The 17,323-nt window shown below is 34.2% G+C and overlaps 1 protein-coding gene across 1 annotated transcript; it reads right to left on the bottom strand.

Annotated features, from left to right (window-relative positions):
• Positions 1-223: 223 nt before the first annotated feature.
• Positions 224-17,300, bottom strand: LOC126831475 (probable hydrolase PNKD). Its single transcript, XM_050561994.2, has 10 exons — positions 17,251-17,300; positions 15,209-15,327; positions 12,781-12,893; positions 12,301-12,359; positions 8,028-8,120; positions 6,659-6,822; positions 5,733-5,819; positions 4,820-4,887; positions 4,244-4,291; positions 224-3,135 (listed from the first exon to the last, which is right to left on the bottom strand). Exons 1-10 carry the CDS (start codon positions 17,283-17,285, stop codon positions 2,953-2,955), a joined length of 969 nt encoding a protein of 322 aa, XP_050417951.2. The 5' UTR covers positions 17,286-17,300; the 3' UTR covers positions 224-2,952.
• Positions 17,301-17,323: the final 23 nt, after the last annotated feature.

Genomic DNA, 17,323 nt, shown 5'->3' with positions numbered 1-17,323 from the left:
ACATGATATAAAAAAAGTGTTTTCTTGCAGGAATTCTTGGATATTCTCATCTTGCGTACATGTAAACATGGACGGTTTATAAACAAGATAAAGTACTCAATTTTTCTTTTTCTCAGGTTTCTTTCCCCAGCATGACCTCAGTCTTCTGCTTTATCCAACACATCTTAACATATTGCACTCTGTACTATGGACCTCATTAATTTGACTGTGCAGCTGGAGTAATTCTCAGGGAAAACCAATTAAAATTAAAATTTATTGAACAAATTCAGATCTACTTATATACCCAAATGTACATTTATACATAAATCATAGAATCAACAGCAATATCATAATATATATATAAAAAAAAACAAAAGATAACAGTTCAATAAACTTAAACATGCAAGACTTTTAGCATTATTATGAAACCAAGAAATGTGATTTGTAACATGGATGAGAAATCTTCCTTTGTTCTTTTCGTTGAATAAGCAGATTGTTTTCCCTCTAGTAGATTGGGTGGAGCTTAACTGTGCAATAATAAGACATGTTCTATGTTATTGCACACTTTTGCTGGTTAACACTAGTTTTAGTAGAAATCATATTCTGTGCAATAACAATAAGCATGTTGAGCAGTTTTCAATGTTACAAGTCATAACTTAATAACTGTAGGCAATAAATTATTTCAGTTTAAAGTTTTCATATATTTACAAGTAATTGCTGCCAACAATTTACTAGTGACATCGAACATTATTAGCTGCTGAACTATGTATCTGTATTGTAACCTTATGTAAAAACATTGTGTTCAATATAAGATTACCATCCTTTTCTCATTCAGTATATATAAACATGTATTTGGTAGCATAGAAAAACAATTTCCAGTTTGTACAGTACAGTTGTTATATAATGTTTATCTATTTGCTATTAATAAAGATGCAGTATGTAAGATTTAGATAAAGAGCTGACCATTCTTGCTGTAACAATAAAATTATATATAATGAAAAATGAATATATTGAAAAACTCATGAGTTATGAGTGTTCAAGATTTTTGGCATTGATTATCATAGCAATGTTACTGGACAAACAAGACTTAAGTCTTGATCATCCATTTTATCGTTTAATAATAAAATCATGCTGGTGTTCTTGTTCATTATTTTTTGCAAAGTCATCATAAATACACTATTAAAAAAGATTTCTGAGTTGAATTACAAAAATATAAAATTCTAAAGATCAAAAAGACTTAATTAAATGTCACAAATTAAATATATTAATAATGTTTTTCAGTGGAATTTTTATTTTTAATTATAATTATTTTAATTTATTTTCTGGGGGATGTCTTGCTTTCATGAACCTATCCTGTAAATCTCTGCCATCCAATGGTCTAGAGAGTTGATTATAGGCTTGTCATGTGAATAAATGTCTAAATAATAGTTTATATAAATTCTTAAGCCAGGGGAAAGACCTGCAATAGGCAGATTTAGCTCTTGTTGTTCTTAGTGTTTAATGTCTGTTCCACTGTGGGTGATATTGCAAATAAGTTGTCTTTTTTTCATTTTAATATCTTGGCATGCACACAGGAGTCTTTCCTGAGGGAGGAAACTGGAGTACCTGGAGTAAACCCACAAGGTTAAGAAGGCGCCCCTATCACCAAGCAATATATGCTCACAACAGGGATCGAAACCAGGCCGCAAGCCAGAGGTGACTGGCCAGCTAGTGCTCTAAGCGCGACACTCTAGACCACTAGACCATCCTTATTTAGCTCTGACATAATGCATCTTTAAATACCAAATATATAAATGCACCGAAGTTGTATTTCTTTCCTAAAGGTATATCTGTCTAATTCTTCTAATCTTTATTTTTTTTTCAGTTATAATCTATTATGTTGAATATCAAACATTACATATATATTGGTCCCACAATAACAACACGGACAGGAACACGATTTTAACAATATAACATTTTCTACAATAGTTTTTATACCATATCAATGAATATATGAATGCTATTCATAAGATATAAAAATGACAAAGCAAATGAAATAAATATTAGTTTAACTTTCGTCAATACCACAATTTTTTCGATTTTATTATTATTTTGAGTTCTAACGGATCATGACATAAAGCAGCATATTTATCACCAATACCCAGGGCAGGATTAACAATGGGGCATCGTGGGGCCTAGGCCCCAGGGTCTCCGACATCAGCCCCCCCCCCACAAGAATTTGATTTAAAATGGTCAGACCGAGGACTACATCTGCTAGTGGCAGTGGGCCCCATTCCATCCATTGTGGGCTCACATTGCTATTGACATCTGTGAATTCGATGTAATCCGGTGATGCCGCGTCATACTTTCGAATGGTATCTGTGTTTCTTCTTTTTTGTTTATTTAGTGTATCAAGAAAACACATAAAAAAATCCTCTTTAGTGGCAATATTTTGGTTACAAAATCAAGGTAACTTTGAACCCAATTATATTCGAACGCAGAATCTGTAAAAATGTTTGTCATTGGTAATCTCTGAACATAGTTTTTTCTCTTTGCTGCCGGTGACTCGAGGAACGCTGGTTTCTGGAATCATATTCTTCGACTTTTAGCCCCTAGACTATAATTGGTGTGTGTATAATATGTGTAATTTCTGTATAGACTACATTATTTACTTACTATATTTTTCGCCTTTTGGTTACAACAAAATGCATTTAAATTTAGGTCAGCCATGTTCGACGTTCGTCAAAAAGGAACTCTGGTCGGTTACTATGTAGTCATGGATGCGGTCTTCGTGGATATCACTAAAGGTCCCCCCTAATTTATCAATGACCGATTTAAAATTAAGTTTGATGTAATTACATTCACGTGTGTGGAATAATACTGCTGAAGTTCTGATCACTTGTATTAGGTTGGAGCCCCCCTCCCCCACACATGCTCAAGCCCCAAGGCCCCACACAATGGTTAATCTGGCACTGTCAATACCTAATGTCTTCTTTACAGTTTATATTTAAATTGATCTTTGCGTTCCCGTACTTCTGCCAATGCAGATGCTCTCATTGTGTCAGTAATTTCTGTTGTGTCTGAGCTGGTTATCATTCCGATACTTTCTAAAACTGATTTTTCTCCAGTCCGTAAAAATGGATTATATGATTTTTCTTCACGAATGGTTGATGGGCTCTATAAAAAAAACAGATGGTCAGGCAAATAAACATAAACCAAACAAATTTGAACTCTTTATACAGATTTTCATTAACATTTTTGGGAAATTTTGATTTTCTCTAGAAATTTACTTAATAATTGCCAATAGTTATTTCTCATTATAAGGCAATCGCAGAGAATGGTCTCATTTTCTGATATGTAATTGAAAGGTTTTGATGACAGAACTGTGATTTGAGAAATTTGCTGGTTAGTAAAATGTGACTAGACAGTTAAATCAGGCATATAACATGTTGTGACTATACAGTTCAATCAAGCCTTTAATATGATGTGACCATATAGTTAAATTGTATATATTAAATCAGGTTGTATGTGAAACTTGGGAAATTTAACTTGCATGCCAACTTTTCAAGGAGTTTAAAGAAAAGCTTTGAAAAATAATCTAAAGGACATCACAAACATGAATTATTGGTCAATTTAAATCAACATTGATGTTGTTATATTACCATGACCAGACTGCCATTCAATTCAGACTCTTCACATATTTTGCTGAACATAACTGATTAGAAATTACAGTAAAAACAGAAACGACTGAATGTAAATCAGTTTATCACCCAATAATACATTCTACAGTAGATATCGCTTGTGTGATAAATTATCATAATCTAAGGAACTACTTTTTTTCAAAGAACAGTTCATTTTTTATTAAAAGTTACTTCTTTCTTATTAAAAAGGAACTATTTTTATTTAATTGGCCTTGATGGAAACACTGGGTCAATATAAAGGACTTTGTAATGGTTGAATTGCTGTCAAAAAATGATGTATCATTACGCCTTAATGTTATCAGGTTCAGTAAAAGTGAAATCTATAGCAAAGAATTATATTTATTTATTTGTGCGTGTAAGAAGGGATTGGGTGATAAATAAAATCTGCTACTCATCGTTTTTGATATCAAAAAAGTCACGTAGGAGATTCTCTATTTATATACATTCAAATTACATGCGTTGCAACACATTTGTGTCTATTTCTAGGTGCCAAAGAATAGTGATTTAGCTCCTTTAAGTAAGGATTTTAGATAATATATGAGTCTAAGGTTAATTTGAATGCAATATAAACCATTGTTACTTACTGTACAATCCTTGACTAGGCGTTTTTGCTTTGTCCAATCTAATTTTTCCTTGAATAATAAAAACAAAATATCTTTATCAGAGAAGTCTATATCAGATATACAAACGAGGGGAGATTAACGGCAAAAACATCTTTTTCTTCAAAATGGATTAGTCCTCTAGTACTCTGGTTAGTCAATATACACGTACGTCTGTGCAGTTTACTACGAACACAGGTCATACTGACCCTAAACTTGTTTGCTATTCTTTAACATGCAGTCAACGGAGACTGATTACGAATTGATAGAAGTGAGCCAAACTTCTCAAATGTTTGCCTGAGTTTTCCACAATGCAACTGAAATTCCAACAGCAGTTTACCCAGATTATTCTGATGTTTCAGATTCTAATGAAGACATGAAAGATAATAGCTGTTTTAATTATTTAGCAGATGACAGAGATATGCATGGAGGTTAATATCGCAATATTGACCTCTGATGATGTCACAAGCTGTTAATATCCAAAATAACGATCATGGAGATCAAAGAGATAATTACACCGTGTTTTATATGAACAGATATGGATATAAACTGTGAGCTTACCTGAGCATTTTCATTTTCTGCCTCAATATTACATGCAAATTCTAAATTATCTTCTGCATACTCGTGACCTACAGACACAGAACAAAAAAGATAGGTTGCCAGGCAACGAAACATACACCCACGGCAGCTAAATTGTCCGAGCAGTCGACAAGGGTTGTCACATATGTATTCTTTTGTAGGTAATTGGGGGCATTTACAAGAAAATTTCATATGGATCAGATTATAATTTTCGTCATTTGAAGGATCACAAGGTTCTATAAAATGAAACAAGGGCCTTAACTCTAGAAATAATTTACAGAAATTGTTGAAATTCAATAGGCTTCTTCGTTTCACTAATTTAAATGATGGATTTTAATTTCATACAAATCAGAGAAATTGTGGACGACAGATGGATGTAAATATGAACGGACGGGGGCGACAGCAATATACCATCACATTTCCATGTGGGCGTATAATAAAAGTAATGATGAAATATATATTATGCTAACAAATTGTTTCAGCTTAACATCTATAAAGCGAACCTTGGGATCATAGATCAACTATATAAAACTTTAAAATAGAAGAACTCATTATTTAAAGCATACATCAAGTCACCCTTAAAGATGCATTATGTAACAGCTAAATCTGCCTATTGCAGGTCTTTATTTGAATGAAATTTTCAATACCAGGTATATTCCTTTTGCATTATCTATTTTTGAACTATCATAGCAAAACAACCATCTCTGTATCTAAATCTTACATAATGCATCTTTAAGGTAAATAAGCTTTTTGAAAATTCCAACAACCAGGCTTTGACAATCATCCTGTAGGTTGTTGCTTAAAAGGGGAAGAATGGGCATTTCTTCAAATATTCTGGAGCTTTGAACAGAACTTGAAACCAATTTTGCAGTTATTAATAAATTTTTCATAATACCTGGCCATACTAATGTATTTTCCTCTAAATTACTGACTTTATCTAAGGATCGTAACATAACAGTTGGGGTTCCTTCAAACATTCTTCCTGAAATAATATGTTTAATATTCAGCCGACATATATTAAAAATGTTGGCAAATGATATTTTTACAAAATTTCTAATTAAGTAAAGAGGAACAATTTAATAAATATTGCAGTTATTGATAGTAACATACTTTGTGGGAAATAAATTAACGACATAATGGAACTAGTTTAGATCCGAAAATCGTCTTCTCACATCCATACAGTCAGACATGATTAATGATTAGCAGTGAATATTCGCTAGGCCAGTACAATTACTAATAGGGATGACATCGATGCAGCTTAATGAGCTGGCAACATTAATTTTTTTATCTTCTGCAAATTAAATTTTAGAACATTTTCTTGAAGCATTAGAAAAATAAATAAAGGTGTTTGAAATATATCTAGATAAAAAAATATTTCCTATTTAGCATATAAAAAATGATTAAAAGGCACTATTCTGCCTGGACCAGGTCACACTCACAATGTCATTTGTAAACAATGCATGTGCCATTGAGCCAATGATCCCCATCTTGTGATGTGATGTCACATTAGAAGGCAGTCATCTTATACAGAGTTATAAGAAGACTTTCACAATTCCTCTGTGAAACAGACTGATAAAAATAATGTCTTGACTGTATTCTGTGGTCATATGAAAAATAAACCAATTAACTTTCTGATCACTGTCACGCTACAGAATAAAATAATCATAACTCTTAGGAGTTAAGAATTGCATGTAGTGTGAAAGCAGACTAAATAAAAATTCTGGTTATAATTTACTTTTGTAGTCAGAAAGGGGTATAAATAACATTGGTACCTGAAAAGCTAACAGTACTGGTGCCGGACATTTTTATTACACTACTTACCACATCCTGAGAGAAATAAATGATCCCCAGAGAAAAGAGAAGCTGGAGCATCAAAATGTGACCCATCTAATAGATATACAATATGGCCGACAGTATGACCTGGTGTATAGATAACTGTGAAAGTCAGTTCACCAAATTTAATTACATCTCCATCGGCCACGGCACTATAAAAAGAATAACAAGCCAACAGTGAGGCTGATGTCCCCCGCCGAAATCCCCAAATAAATAGATGACACATATTAATTAATCGCACATCTATTTTTTTCCAAAGTATCACGCAATCAAACTGATTATCAACTATACACTAAGTTTCATCACTCTCTATCAGATAGAATCAAAGTTATCTTGTCCCAAAGCAGGAAATTGCTTATCTCTGCTTAGCTTTAGCTCGATATGTTAATCATTGAACTCAGTCAAGACGAACATCTACATCAAGTTTAAACATTCTACCTCAATTAGAAGAAGAGTTTGACCAATCAAAATGCTTATTGCTTGTTAGCCCAAGCAGAAAATTCTCATCATCGAACTTAGTCAAGGTATTGATGTAATGAAACTATACACCAAGTTTCATCTCTCTCACTTAATTAGAACTAAAGTTATCGTGTCCCAAAGCATCAACCAATCAAATTGCTTATCTCTGCTTACCCTAAGCCGAAAATGCTCATCTTCGAACTCCATCAAGGCATTGACCTAATAAACACCTACATCAAGTTTGAACATTCTAAGTCAATTAGAAGGAGAGTTATTGTGTCCCAAAAAGTGTGACGGACGGACGGACGGACGGACGGACGGACGGACGGACGGACGGACGGACGGACGGACGGACGGACGGACGGACGGACGGACGGACGGACGGACGGACGGACGGACGGACAGACAGACAGACAGACAGACAGACAGACAGACAGACAGACAGACAGACAGACAGACAGACAGACCCATTTTAATAGTCCCCTGCTTTCTTCGAAAGGCGGGGGACAATATAACTTTTCATTCACAAACAAATAATGAATATAAATTATAATAGTCCAACAATTTGCATTCAACTATCGTACAATGACAGTTAAAATACTCATGAATTCTCTTTCAATTATGTAGATAGTTTAACAGTAAACACTGTCACAAATTAGAACACCAACAAGGGAGAGTACCAAAGTGGTCAGAGGAATAGATTTTGCTAGAGATAGGAAGAAAACCCCATTAATATTTTGACACCCAAATACTTAACCATCCATTGGAAAATATATCCAAAATATCAGAAGAATGTATTTGTTAGTAAAACTCAGAATCATTAAACTGCATTTATTAAATATTATTCTAGAGCAACACAGTTTTTATTTCTAAAGTAAAATTTTTATAATACTCTTACTGTGTTACACAGGGTATATGATCCATTGCACCACCATATATTCTAATAGTAGGAAATGCAGTTTTTAATTTAATATTGCCACCACTATGGTCCCTAAAATATTAAATGCAAATATCAGAAATGAAATGAAATGAAATTATTAATTAGACATTTATTAATATGACCAGCACATAACTCTTGATGCCATTGGATGCTCTTGATTTTCAACGGATTTTAAAACAATTGATAGTTAATGATTTAATTAACAAATGGATAACCAAGACTTTGTTTACTATTGTACCGATGTTAGTAATGACAATCGAGACTCAGCTATTCCCCAAACACCCCTAACTTAGCCCAAAATAAAGTAACTTCACTGAAATTTGCAACATATTCCCTTTCATTATCTATTTTTTAACTATTATAGTGAGAACTGTCAGCTCTTTATCTAAATCTTACATAATGCATCTGTAAGTAAACTGGATGACAAGTTTAGCTTCTAGAGCAGTGCTTCTCAAATATTTTTGTCTCAGGCCCCACATAATCAGACATGGTTAGTATATATATATATAAATATGTTCTTTAAATGGCATTTAGTAACTTATACTTATGGAAAACAGCTACTAGTGTATTTAAGGCGACGTTTCGTAGAGTATTCTCTCAACGTTATCAAGCTAATACAGTAAAACAGGTATGAGGCAAATATATATAGACAAAATACAACAACATAACCGAAACCATACATAGCAACAACATGATCAAAGGCCTACACCAACACTTATTAAGATATACAATAGCAGATAGAGAGTTAATTAACTTATAGTCCATGGCCAGTGAGGATGTCTAAACAACAAAAATGGAAACCATACCTTAAAACAATTAGATCAAAGGGTTGTGACACAATTTGGTAACAATATACAAAAGTAAGAAAAGAAACCGCTATGTTAAACGATCAATAAGCTGACTAAGTAGTTGCGATATTAACCGAATATGGGAGGTGATTATTATTATAGTTAAGACAATAAATTAAGGCAATGGAGTATATACAACAGATAAATGTTACATGATGAAGGGTAGATTAAATATAACTGTTATTTCATTGCATATATCTATTAACACTTGTAATTTTATGATAGGATAATTAGATATGCAATAGAGTTATAGATTTAATGTAAAAACAAAAACAATTTATAACAATGAATATAGCACGATAGTAAATACAATAACTAGTCAAAAGATAACACACAGCACACTTGTACAGTTTATAAGGAGTGGTGGAACCATGCTATTATTTAAATTAGTTGATCATACGCATTGGGCGTATCACGGTTAAGATCTGGGCTGTTCCTTCTGATTTGTATTGCCTCCATTATCTTCCGTGTCTTTTCTATTGGGAGATTAGATGCCAGGGTATCGTATGACTCAATTCTGTGTCCAGGGTTGGTCTGGAGATGTTGTGCAACAGCTGAGTTAGTGATGGACGACTTGGACTTGTGCTGGCTTATTCTTTTATCTAGGGGTTGTCTAGTTTCACCGATGTAAGTACTAAGACAAGAGCAGGCAACTTTATAGACACACTCTTTCTGGGGCGGGGGTTTATTTGGGAGGAGCTTACCATTAGCTTTCAGGATATCTTTAAGTGTTCGGCCCTTGGAGAAGGTGACCTGCATGGATACCTATTGGGATGAGGATTCTCCTGAGGTGGTAAGTGAGCTTCCCTTGAAACGGTATGGTGATTCTTATAGGTGGTTTTTCTGGTTTGGTTTTTCTCGGATCTGTAGGGGTGTCAATGGTGGTTTTAATGGTCTTTTTAACAAATTGTAGAGGGTAGTTGTTCAGGTTTGTAAGGGCTTCTTCAATGTGGTCTAATTCTTTTTGGAGATGTTCTTTGTCACAGATGTTGACAGCACGGCGGGCTAAAGTTGCTATGGTTGCTTTCTTAACACTGTGTGGGTGGTGGGAATAGAAGTTAATGTACTGGTCAGTATGTGTTGGTTTTCTATAAACACTTGTTGTGAGCCTACCTTCTGTTTTCTTAACTAGTACATCCAGGAATGGGAGGCATTGGTTTTCTTCTGTTTCTATTGTAAATTTAATTCTGCCATTTTGGTTGTTGAGGTGATGGAGCAAGGCGGTGTGGTCTTCGTTTTGACGGAGAATTACAAAGACATCATCAACTTTACGGAGCCAAATTGTGGGTTGAATGGGTGAGGTGGATAGAGCCCTCTCTTCAAAATCGGTCATATAGATTTCACTTAGAACTGGGGATAGGGGACTGCCCATTGGTAGACCGTGAATTTGTTCGTAGTAATCGTCCCCCCAAGAGAAATAAGTGGATTCTATGCAGGATTTAGTTAAGTTGACTATATCTTCTTTGGTGAGATTGGTATCCAGTGAGTTCTCCATTGAAGTGAGTCTATATCGTAGTGCTGCTAAGGCTTTATCTCGGGGGATATTAGTAAAGAGGTCAATAACATCGTACGATAGGATAAGTGTATCTTTAGGGAGGTCTCTAAGTTTTCCGCAGAAATCTTTAGAATCTTTGATAAAGGATGCAGCTTCCTTGCCTAATGGGGAAAGAAGGTTCGACAGGTACTGTGCAGTGTTATAATATACGGAATCTCTGGAGCATACTAGCAGTCTGGCTTTAATGGGGTTCTTATGTGTTTTAATGGTGGCTCTGGCATATGGTGGTCTAGGATGGGACGGCTTAAGTTTGTAAAATAGGGAAGGTGTGAGTCTCTTCTCGTCTTTGAGCTTAACTAGTTGTGCGGTATGGCTGTCATTGAAGGTAATGTTTTTGTCTTTCTTCAAATCCTGCAGGGCAATCTTATGGGACTTCTTAAGATTGTTGGCATCTCGTTGCGTCTTGGATTTGGTGATAAGGTCAGCTATCTGGTGTCGGATAAAATCAATCTTGCCACCGGGGGCTAGTTGTCTCAGACCTCTCTCAATATTGGCGATGAGCAGATCTTGGTTGGCTGGCCGGTTGGTTGGCGTAAACTGTAAACCTCTGGAAAGGAGTGAAATCTGGTCCTCAGTTAGGTTCTGGCTACTGAGGTTGATAACTGTTTTTGTAAGGTAATCTTCTTTGGGATTCTTGGTGGTAGGGGGGACCTGTTTGGTGATTTTAAGGTTTTCAAACTTCTTCACCTGGTTAGTTCGTGTTGTCTCTCTAAGGTGGTCTAGTGACTCCAGCTGTTTGGACCTGAGTTGAGACAGTTTTTGTTCATATTGGTTGTGAAGCCGATGATTGGTGTTTCTGTGGTACTGTATCCGTTCTCTAATGAGGCTTTGACTGGCTCGTTCGATTATTCTGCTAGCTGCTGCTGACTGGACCGGGGGCTTGAGACGCAGACCTTTGGGGATGATGTTGCTGTCTCTGCATCGCATCAGAAAAGTAAGATTGCACTTGGACTTAACATATTTACCTCCTAATCTATTAACGGTATTGATATAATTGTTTTAAGGTATGGTTTCCATTTTTGTTGTTAAGACATCCTCACTGGCCATGGACTATAAGTTAATTAACTCTCTATTTGCTATTGTATATCTTAATAAGTGTTGGTGTAGGCCTTTGATCATGTTGTTGCTATGTATGGTTTCGGTTATGTTGTTGTATTTTGTCTATATATATTTGCCTCATACCTGTTTTACTGTATTAGCTTGATAACGTTGAGAGAATACTCTACGAAACGTCGCCTTAAATACACTAGTAGCTGTTTTCCATAAGTATGTGTTTTGTTGTTATATATAAATAGTTAAAACTCGAAACACGTAGATCTTTGCTAGATCTACGTGTTTCTAGTTTTAACTATTTTTATATATATATACCTGACACTGAGAATTTGAAATCATTTTAGTATATATATATATATACATATTCACAAGAAGTTTTAATTCAACTTTATAAAAAGTTTTATACACATATTTGGAAATATTTAAAGATACATTCCCCCAAAACTATTCATGGGGCAGGTTTTTCCAATAAAAGCATGACATATTTAGTTTATATGGAAGGTAGAGACACTCAATCTTACTAGAAAAATACTGGATTTCCTGAAACACAGGACAAACAATTAAATGATGGAAAAATCCAAGAATTTACTTAGGCTTCGATATTTATTGTTTATGGACAGAGACTAAACTAATAAACCAATAAAAATCTGTTCATTCATTGGCTAAATAAAAGATCATGTCAAGTCAATTAAAGTGAGGGTTAATCTTAATTAGACTTTTTCTAAGAAAAATGAGGTTCTCTTCATTTGGAAAAGAATCTTTATATAATACATACCAATGTTTATGGGTTACAAGAATAGCATCTGGTATAACATCCATTTTCTCTAAAACAGACTGAAAAACAAGATAACCAATGAAGTTATATCTTAAGTGCCTTGCCTATAAATTTTGTTCAATAAAGATTTTTTTTAAAATGATTTTCAGATTTGAAGGAACAACCTTTATCTGAAATTTCGCCTCAAAATATGGGTAATTATTTGTTAAAATCATTAAAATTTTGAAGGGAGTGCCGTGCCACAAACTTTAAACCTAAATTTGACCAAAACATCAGACAAATATAAGAAAAATATTACTTTTCAGACTACATTGTGACTTTGTAAAGCACTCTTTGGACTAAAATAAGAAGAATTCCTGAATAAAAAACAACAGAAAAATGTAAATATTAGATTTAATATCTTATCAACACTTTGATACTTTAATTGTTAATTCCAGATGTACAAAATGCTCTAATTACTACTACAAATCTGCTACTTACTAAAACTTTGTCTGGATCACCAGGGTCAACTAAAACTGAATGATTTGTTTGTTTGTCTTGAATTAGATAGGCATAGTTGTCCAGTAACATGGGAATTGGTAGTATACTCAGATCTACAAAACAAATTCAAATGATAAATAATAATAATACATAATAGAATACAAAATATGTTTTTTTTTTATTTTTAATTTTAAAGTGCACATAAGATGGGCCTGGAAATTTGGGGATACGTGTAGCCAATGGTTAATATATCCACTTTACGGCAAGTTCACGTCAATCTGGTTGAAATTAATTCAATTATCTTCACTCAAAGTCGGAAAAATAGACCTTCCGTAAAAACGACTTTGCCAATTATCGAAAACACTCTTAATCCCCTCAGATGCCAGTGACGTCACAGTGACCGAATGCATATTCGGAATGTTTATTCCTTAATTACCTATATACAGCCGGCGTATGTATTCTTTAACGCCTGAAGTATTCCTTAATCCCCCTAATTAAATAAAACAACTGACTACGGAATAATTTGTTTTGTAATTCCTTTTAATTTATGATCCAATTTAGAGTGCCTACAACTTTTAAACTTTGAAGTCTTGAACTCTTAATTAATTTTTTACAATATGGAACTTATTGGACGAACACTTTTAATATGTAAATAATATACGGGTCCAGCTATGTGGTTTTTACTGCGAGCACTTCGCTTTTCCACATAAAGTGTAGTGTCGTTAATATCTGTCATTAATTAATCAATCCGACTATATAAGTTATACAGGCATGGGTCATAAATTAATTTACACGTTGGTTTTAGCAGTGACTGTTAGTGGGATTAAGAATGTTGATTAGGTAATTATCTTTTTTTACGCCGGCCAGATCAAAGACATCACTCACAGTGGAACGTGTGCGTAATACCTCACGAACGAACTAATGGTAGAATCATACACACACACATTAATTGTATAAAATAATTAAGTTTTACTAATAAGTTGTAACAAATTACTATATACCCAATAATTATTGCTCACCGGTGTTTTTGTAATCAAGTAGCCTCGTATTATTTGTTGATTGGTGTTTAAACAACATTTAATTGATGGATGGATTAACGTTTTTGATACGATTAGGTTATAATGTCTAACATCGGTTATCTTCTTTACAAATAAAGTATTTTACAATTGCATTGACAGTTTAATCACTCACCAAACGGCACCAGGAACTCAACAAATGATCCCGTGCAATTTTCGCGGCGAAGTTTAACCTCATTTACTACACCCGTAGTACATGGAACGGTACATGATAATAAGATACCAAGCGTTGATTGGCAGAGAAATGAGTGCGATCTATTGTACATGTTATGCATAGTCATCGGAAAATCCCATATTCACTGTAATTGTTCTTTATGTATAGAAATGGTTATTATTATTATTATATATAGCTAATAATGAATATATCGACAAATGACTGGCACTTGTATTTCTGTACTTAAGTTTGGGATATCAAGTATTACAGGGTTATCCAAATTACCGGTATTTGCGCTAATTTCTTGAGTCATCTTCATTTGACATGTGGCCTATTTAAACAAAGGCAACTTAAATTGATCTACGGCATGATATGGCATTTTAAATTCACTCTAAAATATTCCAATCACAAATGTCTAATCTATACCAATGAAAGACGATAATTCGGTGATTATGATTAGGCCAGTCACGTGGTAATTGGACCGTCAATAGACGTTTGTCCAGTTGCCGTGTGTATTGATAGTGCTATATTGTACAGACAGTGAGATATTGTATAGATAATATATCCTATGTGTAGTGCCTGTGACGTCACCAGCCAATCAACCGGATTAAGGTCGTAATTGAAAAATCGAAAAGCGTTTTTGCGTGTCGGATACTTAAACGTTAACAGTGGACTTAATTTTAATCAGATTGGTGTGAATTTGCCGTAAAGTTAATATAGTAACCATGGGCTATACATACATGCAATTTAGATTTTTGATCTTACGTGGTCTTTAAGATTGAAATATAACACTCTATACTCTATCTCTGTTAATTTTGCTTGATCAAGCAGCTGCTGAAGAAAAGCACTCATCTTCTATGGATAAAGACTTTTGGAGGCCTAAGCTCAGAGAACACCATTGTTCGAAATGAAACAAATTTTTTGTTGTATTCCCAAAAATATATGATGGTAATTTGACAGGGTAGTATTAGCCTTCATTGTTTAGCATAATGAAGTATTATTAGTAGACCTATCCTGCCACAGGAAGATGATTAGGCCTATATTCTTGTCTAAAATAAACATTGTTCCTTGATAAGACATGACAAATTCAATCAACATGTACACGTGGCATTGAAATTTAAAATCACCCTGTCTGTAATAACCCGATGCAAACCTAATTAAATGAAATCAGCATAGTAATATAAGAATATGGGCCTACTATTGAATTCTGTAACATCTGTTTTAGAATGATCTTCTCCATTTAATTTTAACCTGGCATCTTTTATTTCTTTTTGATGATACCAATAACCAATTCTTGTTCGTGTGTATAGAAAATACCTTTTAAAATAAAGAAAAGTATATAAACAAGTAAAATTATGCATTTTTAGTACTGCTGATTACGATTTGATTCGGTTTAGCTTGGTTCCTTTTAAACATCACTTTGTGTATCCAATTGGTTCCTTCTCTTAATTTCGAGCTATTTTATAACTGCAGAAACTTGATTATCATGTTGTTTTAATATATCTTTTTACATTGACTTTATGTAATACACTGTCAAAGAGCCTTTCAATAATTCATATGTTTATTATAGTAAATCTATATAAATATTTGATTTGGAAATGAAATGAAATGGGGTTTAACGTCCTACTGTTCTGCTGCAACTGGGCTAATGAAGATGGGCATACGCCGTACAGTGTGCTATGAGAAAAGATTTGCCCGGACAGTGGCGCGACAGCCTACTCTTATATTGAATTCCAACTGCCAAGGGATCTTTTACGTGCATGCCACTGTACGTACACAGGAACTCAGTTTTTGTTCCATCTGATTGACAAGACAGCTATCCTTGTAAGGCCCTCCTGTCCTGCACCACTGACAAGGGAAAACCACGTTGGAAAATTCCATATTTGATTTGGTGTTCTATTCCTTATTGATTTACACAATTTTCTTCTTTTACTTACAGGATTATATATTAGTTCTACTCATGAGTAGCCTATTGTATTGTATAGTATGTGAGCCTATCATTTTACTTGTGGAAATGTCAAGGCTAAGAGCACTTTTATATTTGTAACTAATGCTAGGTTCCCAGTTTCCCACAATCATGATTCATACTGCGATTGAAATCGTGGTTTTAATTGTGGAGAAATCTTGATGATTTTATCAGGTCTTATTGAGGTCATTCGTAGGAATCGTTTTAATCGTATCGAAACGTATCTGCACATACCAGATCGTAGACTCAATAGGGACAATCCTATCACAATGCATCACACGACAGTGGGAACCTAGCATGAAGAAACTAAACCAGTTACTGGGTCAAACTCAGTACCAGTACTGGTACATATCCATACTACTGGTATTTTAATTATTCTAAATTTAAATTTAATCTGGTAAGACATCTTGAAGACTCTGGAAATAGGTTCTACATTTCTTGTTATTTGTAAATAAGGGAGTGACTTTTTGCCACCCAGGTGATGAATATCCTAGAAAAATGCAAATAGTTAGTTATTTAACACCCAAATTAAACAATAAATCATTTGTTATACGATATATGTTACCCTGGTTTGAATCTTATCAATGATGTTTAAACTTTAAACATATTAAGACCTGGTAGTCTACTAGATTCTTCTGTGAAGACTTTTTTTGTCCCCATGGTGTATGTTGATCAATTCAATTGTCTGAATATTGAATATAGCTTCTTCTATTCTATTTCGAATCTGATTCATGAAATGAGAAATGTGGGGTTTATGTCTTACTGTTCTGCTCAGACTGGGCTAATGAAGAGGGGAATACACAAATGCTGTGTATGTGGGAAATTTTGCCCGGACAGCGGCAGCAATGCTAAGCCTACCCTTATATCAAATTTCAACTGCCATGGGTTCTGTTACGTGTACCTCAATGGGTTTTTTTTTTGTCCAAACCAAACTATATTATTATGTTCATGTTGTCCTTTAAATTGCCAGACCATCCGTTCTGCACCACAGAAACCTGCATGCCAGAATTTCACGATCAACAGAGGGATTGAACATGGGACCTCCTGGTTCGTGAGCCTACACATCTTACTCACTGAGTCAGAGTGGCTCCTAATTAAAATTTGAACCAGTGTATCAGTGTGAGTGTCAATAAAGTCAATTATCAGATGTTGATAACCTATAATATAGTATATATATATCCCACAAATTGAAATTTTGACAGTGGTCAGCAATGCGAAGTTAAAGATCATTTGCTAAGGATTCAAGTGACTGTTTAAAAATTGACATAATATACCCTATTTGAAAACAGCACCCCCCTGCTTTAGCCATTCTTCTGATTATAATAATTTTATAAAAAATTAATTCGA

This window comes from Patella vulgata, chromosome 9 (assembly GCF_932274485.2).
Source record: "Patella vulgata chromosome 9, xgPatVulg1.2, whole genome shotgun sequence".
In the NCBI taxonomy this organism is placed as follows: Eukaryota; Metazoa; Mollusca; class Gastropoda; family Patellidae; genus Patella; species Patella vulgata.
Note: the sequence above shows the minus strand (reverse complement) of the source record. Positions and strands in the feature narration are given on the sequence as shown.

What these genes read in the sequence shown, in the direction of transcription:
- LOC126831475 (XM_050561994.2), bottom strand. Translation starts at nt 17,285, where the DNA reads ATGGCTAAAGCAGGGGGGTGCTGTTTTCAAATAGG. An exon ending in CTTGTAACCCATAAACATTG is followed by an intron (nt 8,121 to 12,300) that starts GTATGTATTATA and finishes TTAATATTTTAG; the next exon opens with GGACCATAGTGGTGGCAATA. An exon ending in AAATACATTAGTATGGCCAG is followed by an intron (nt 4,888 to 5,732) that starts GTATTATGAAAA and finishes CTGTGTCTGTAG; the next exon opens with GTCACGAGTATGCAGAAGAT.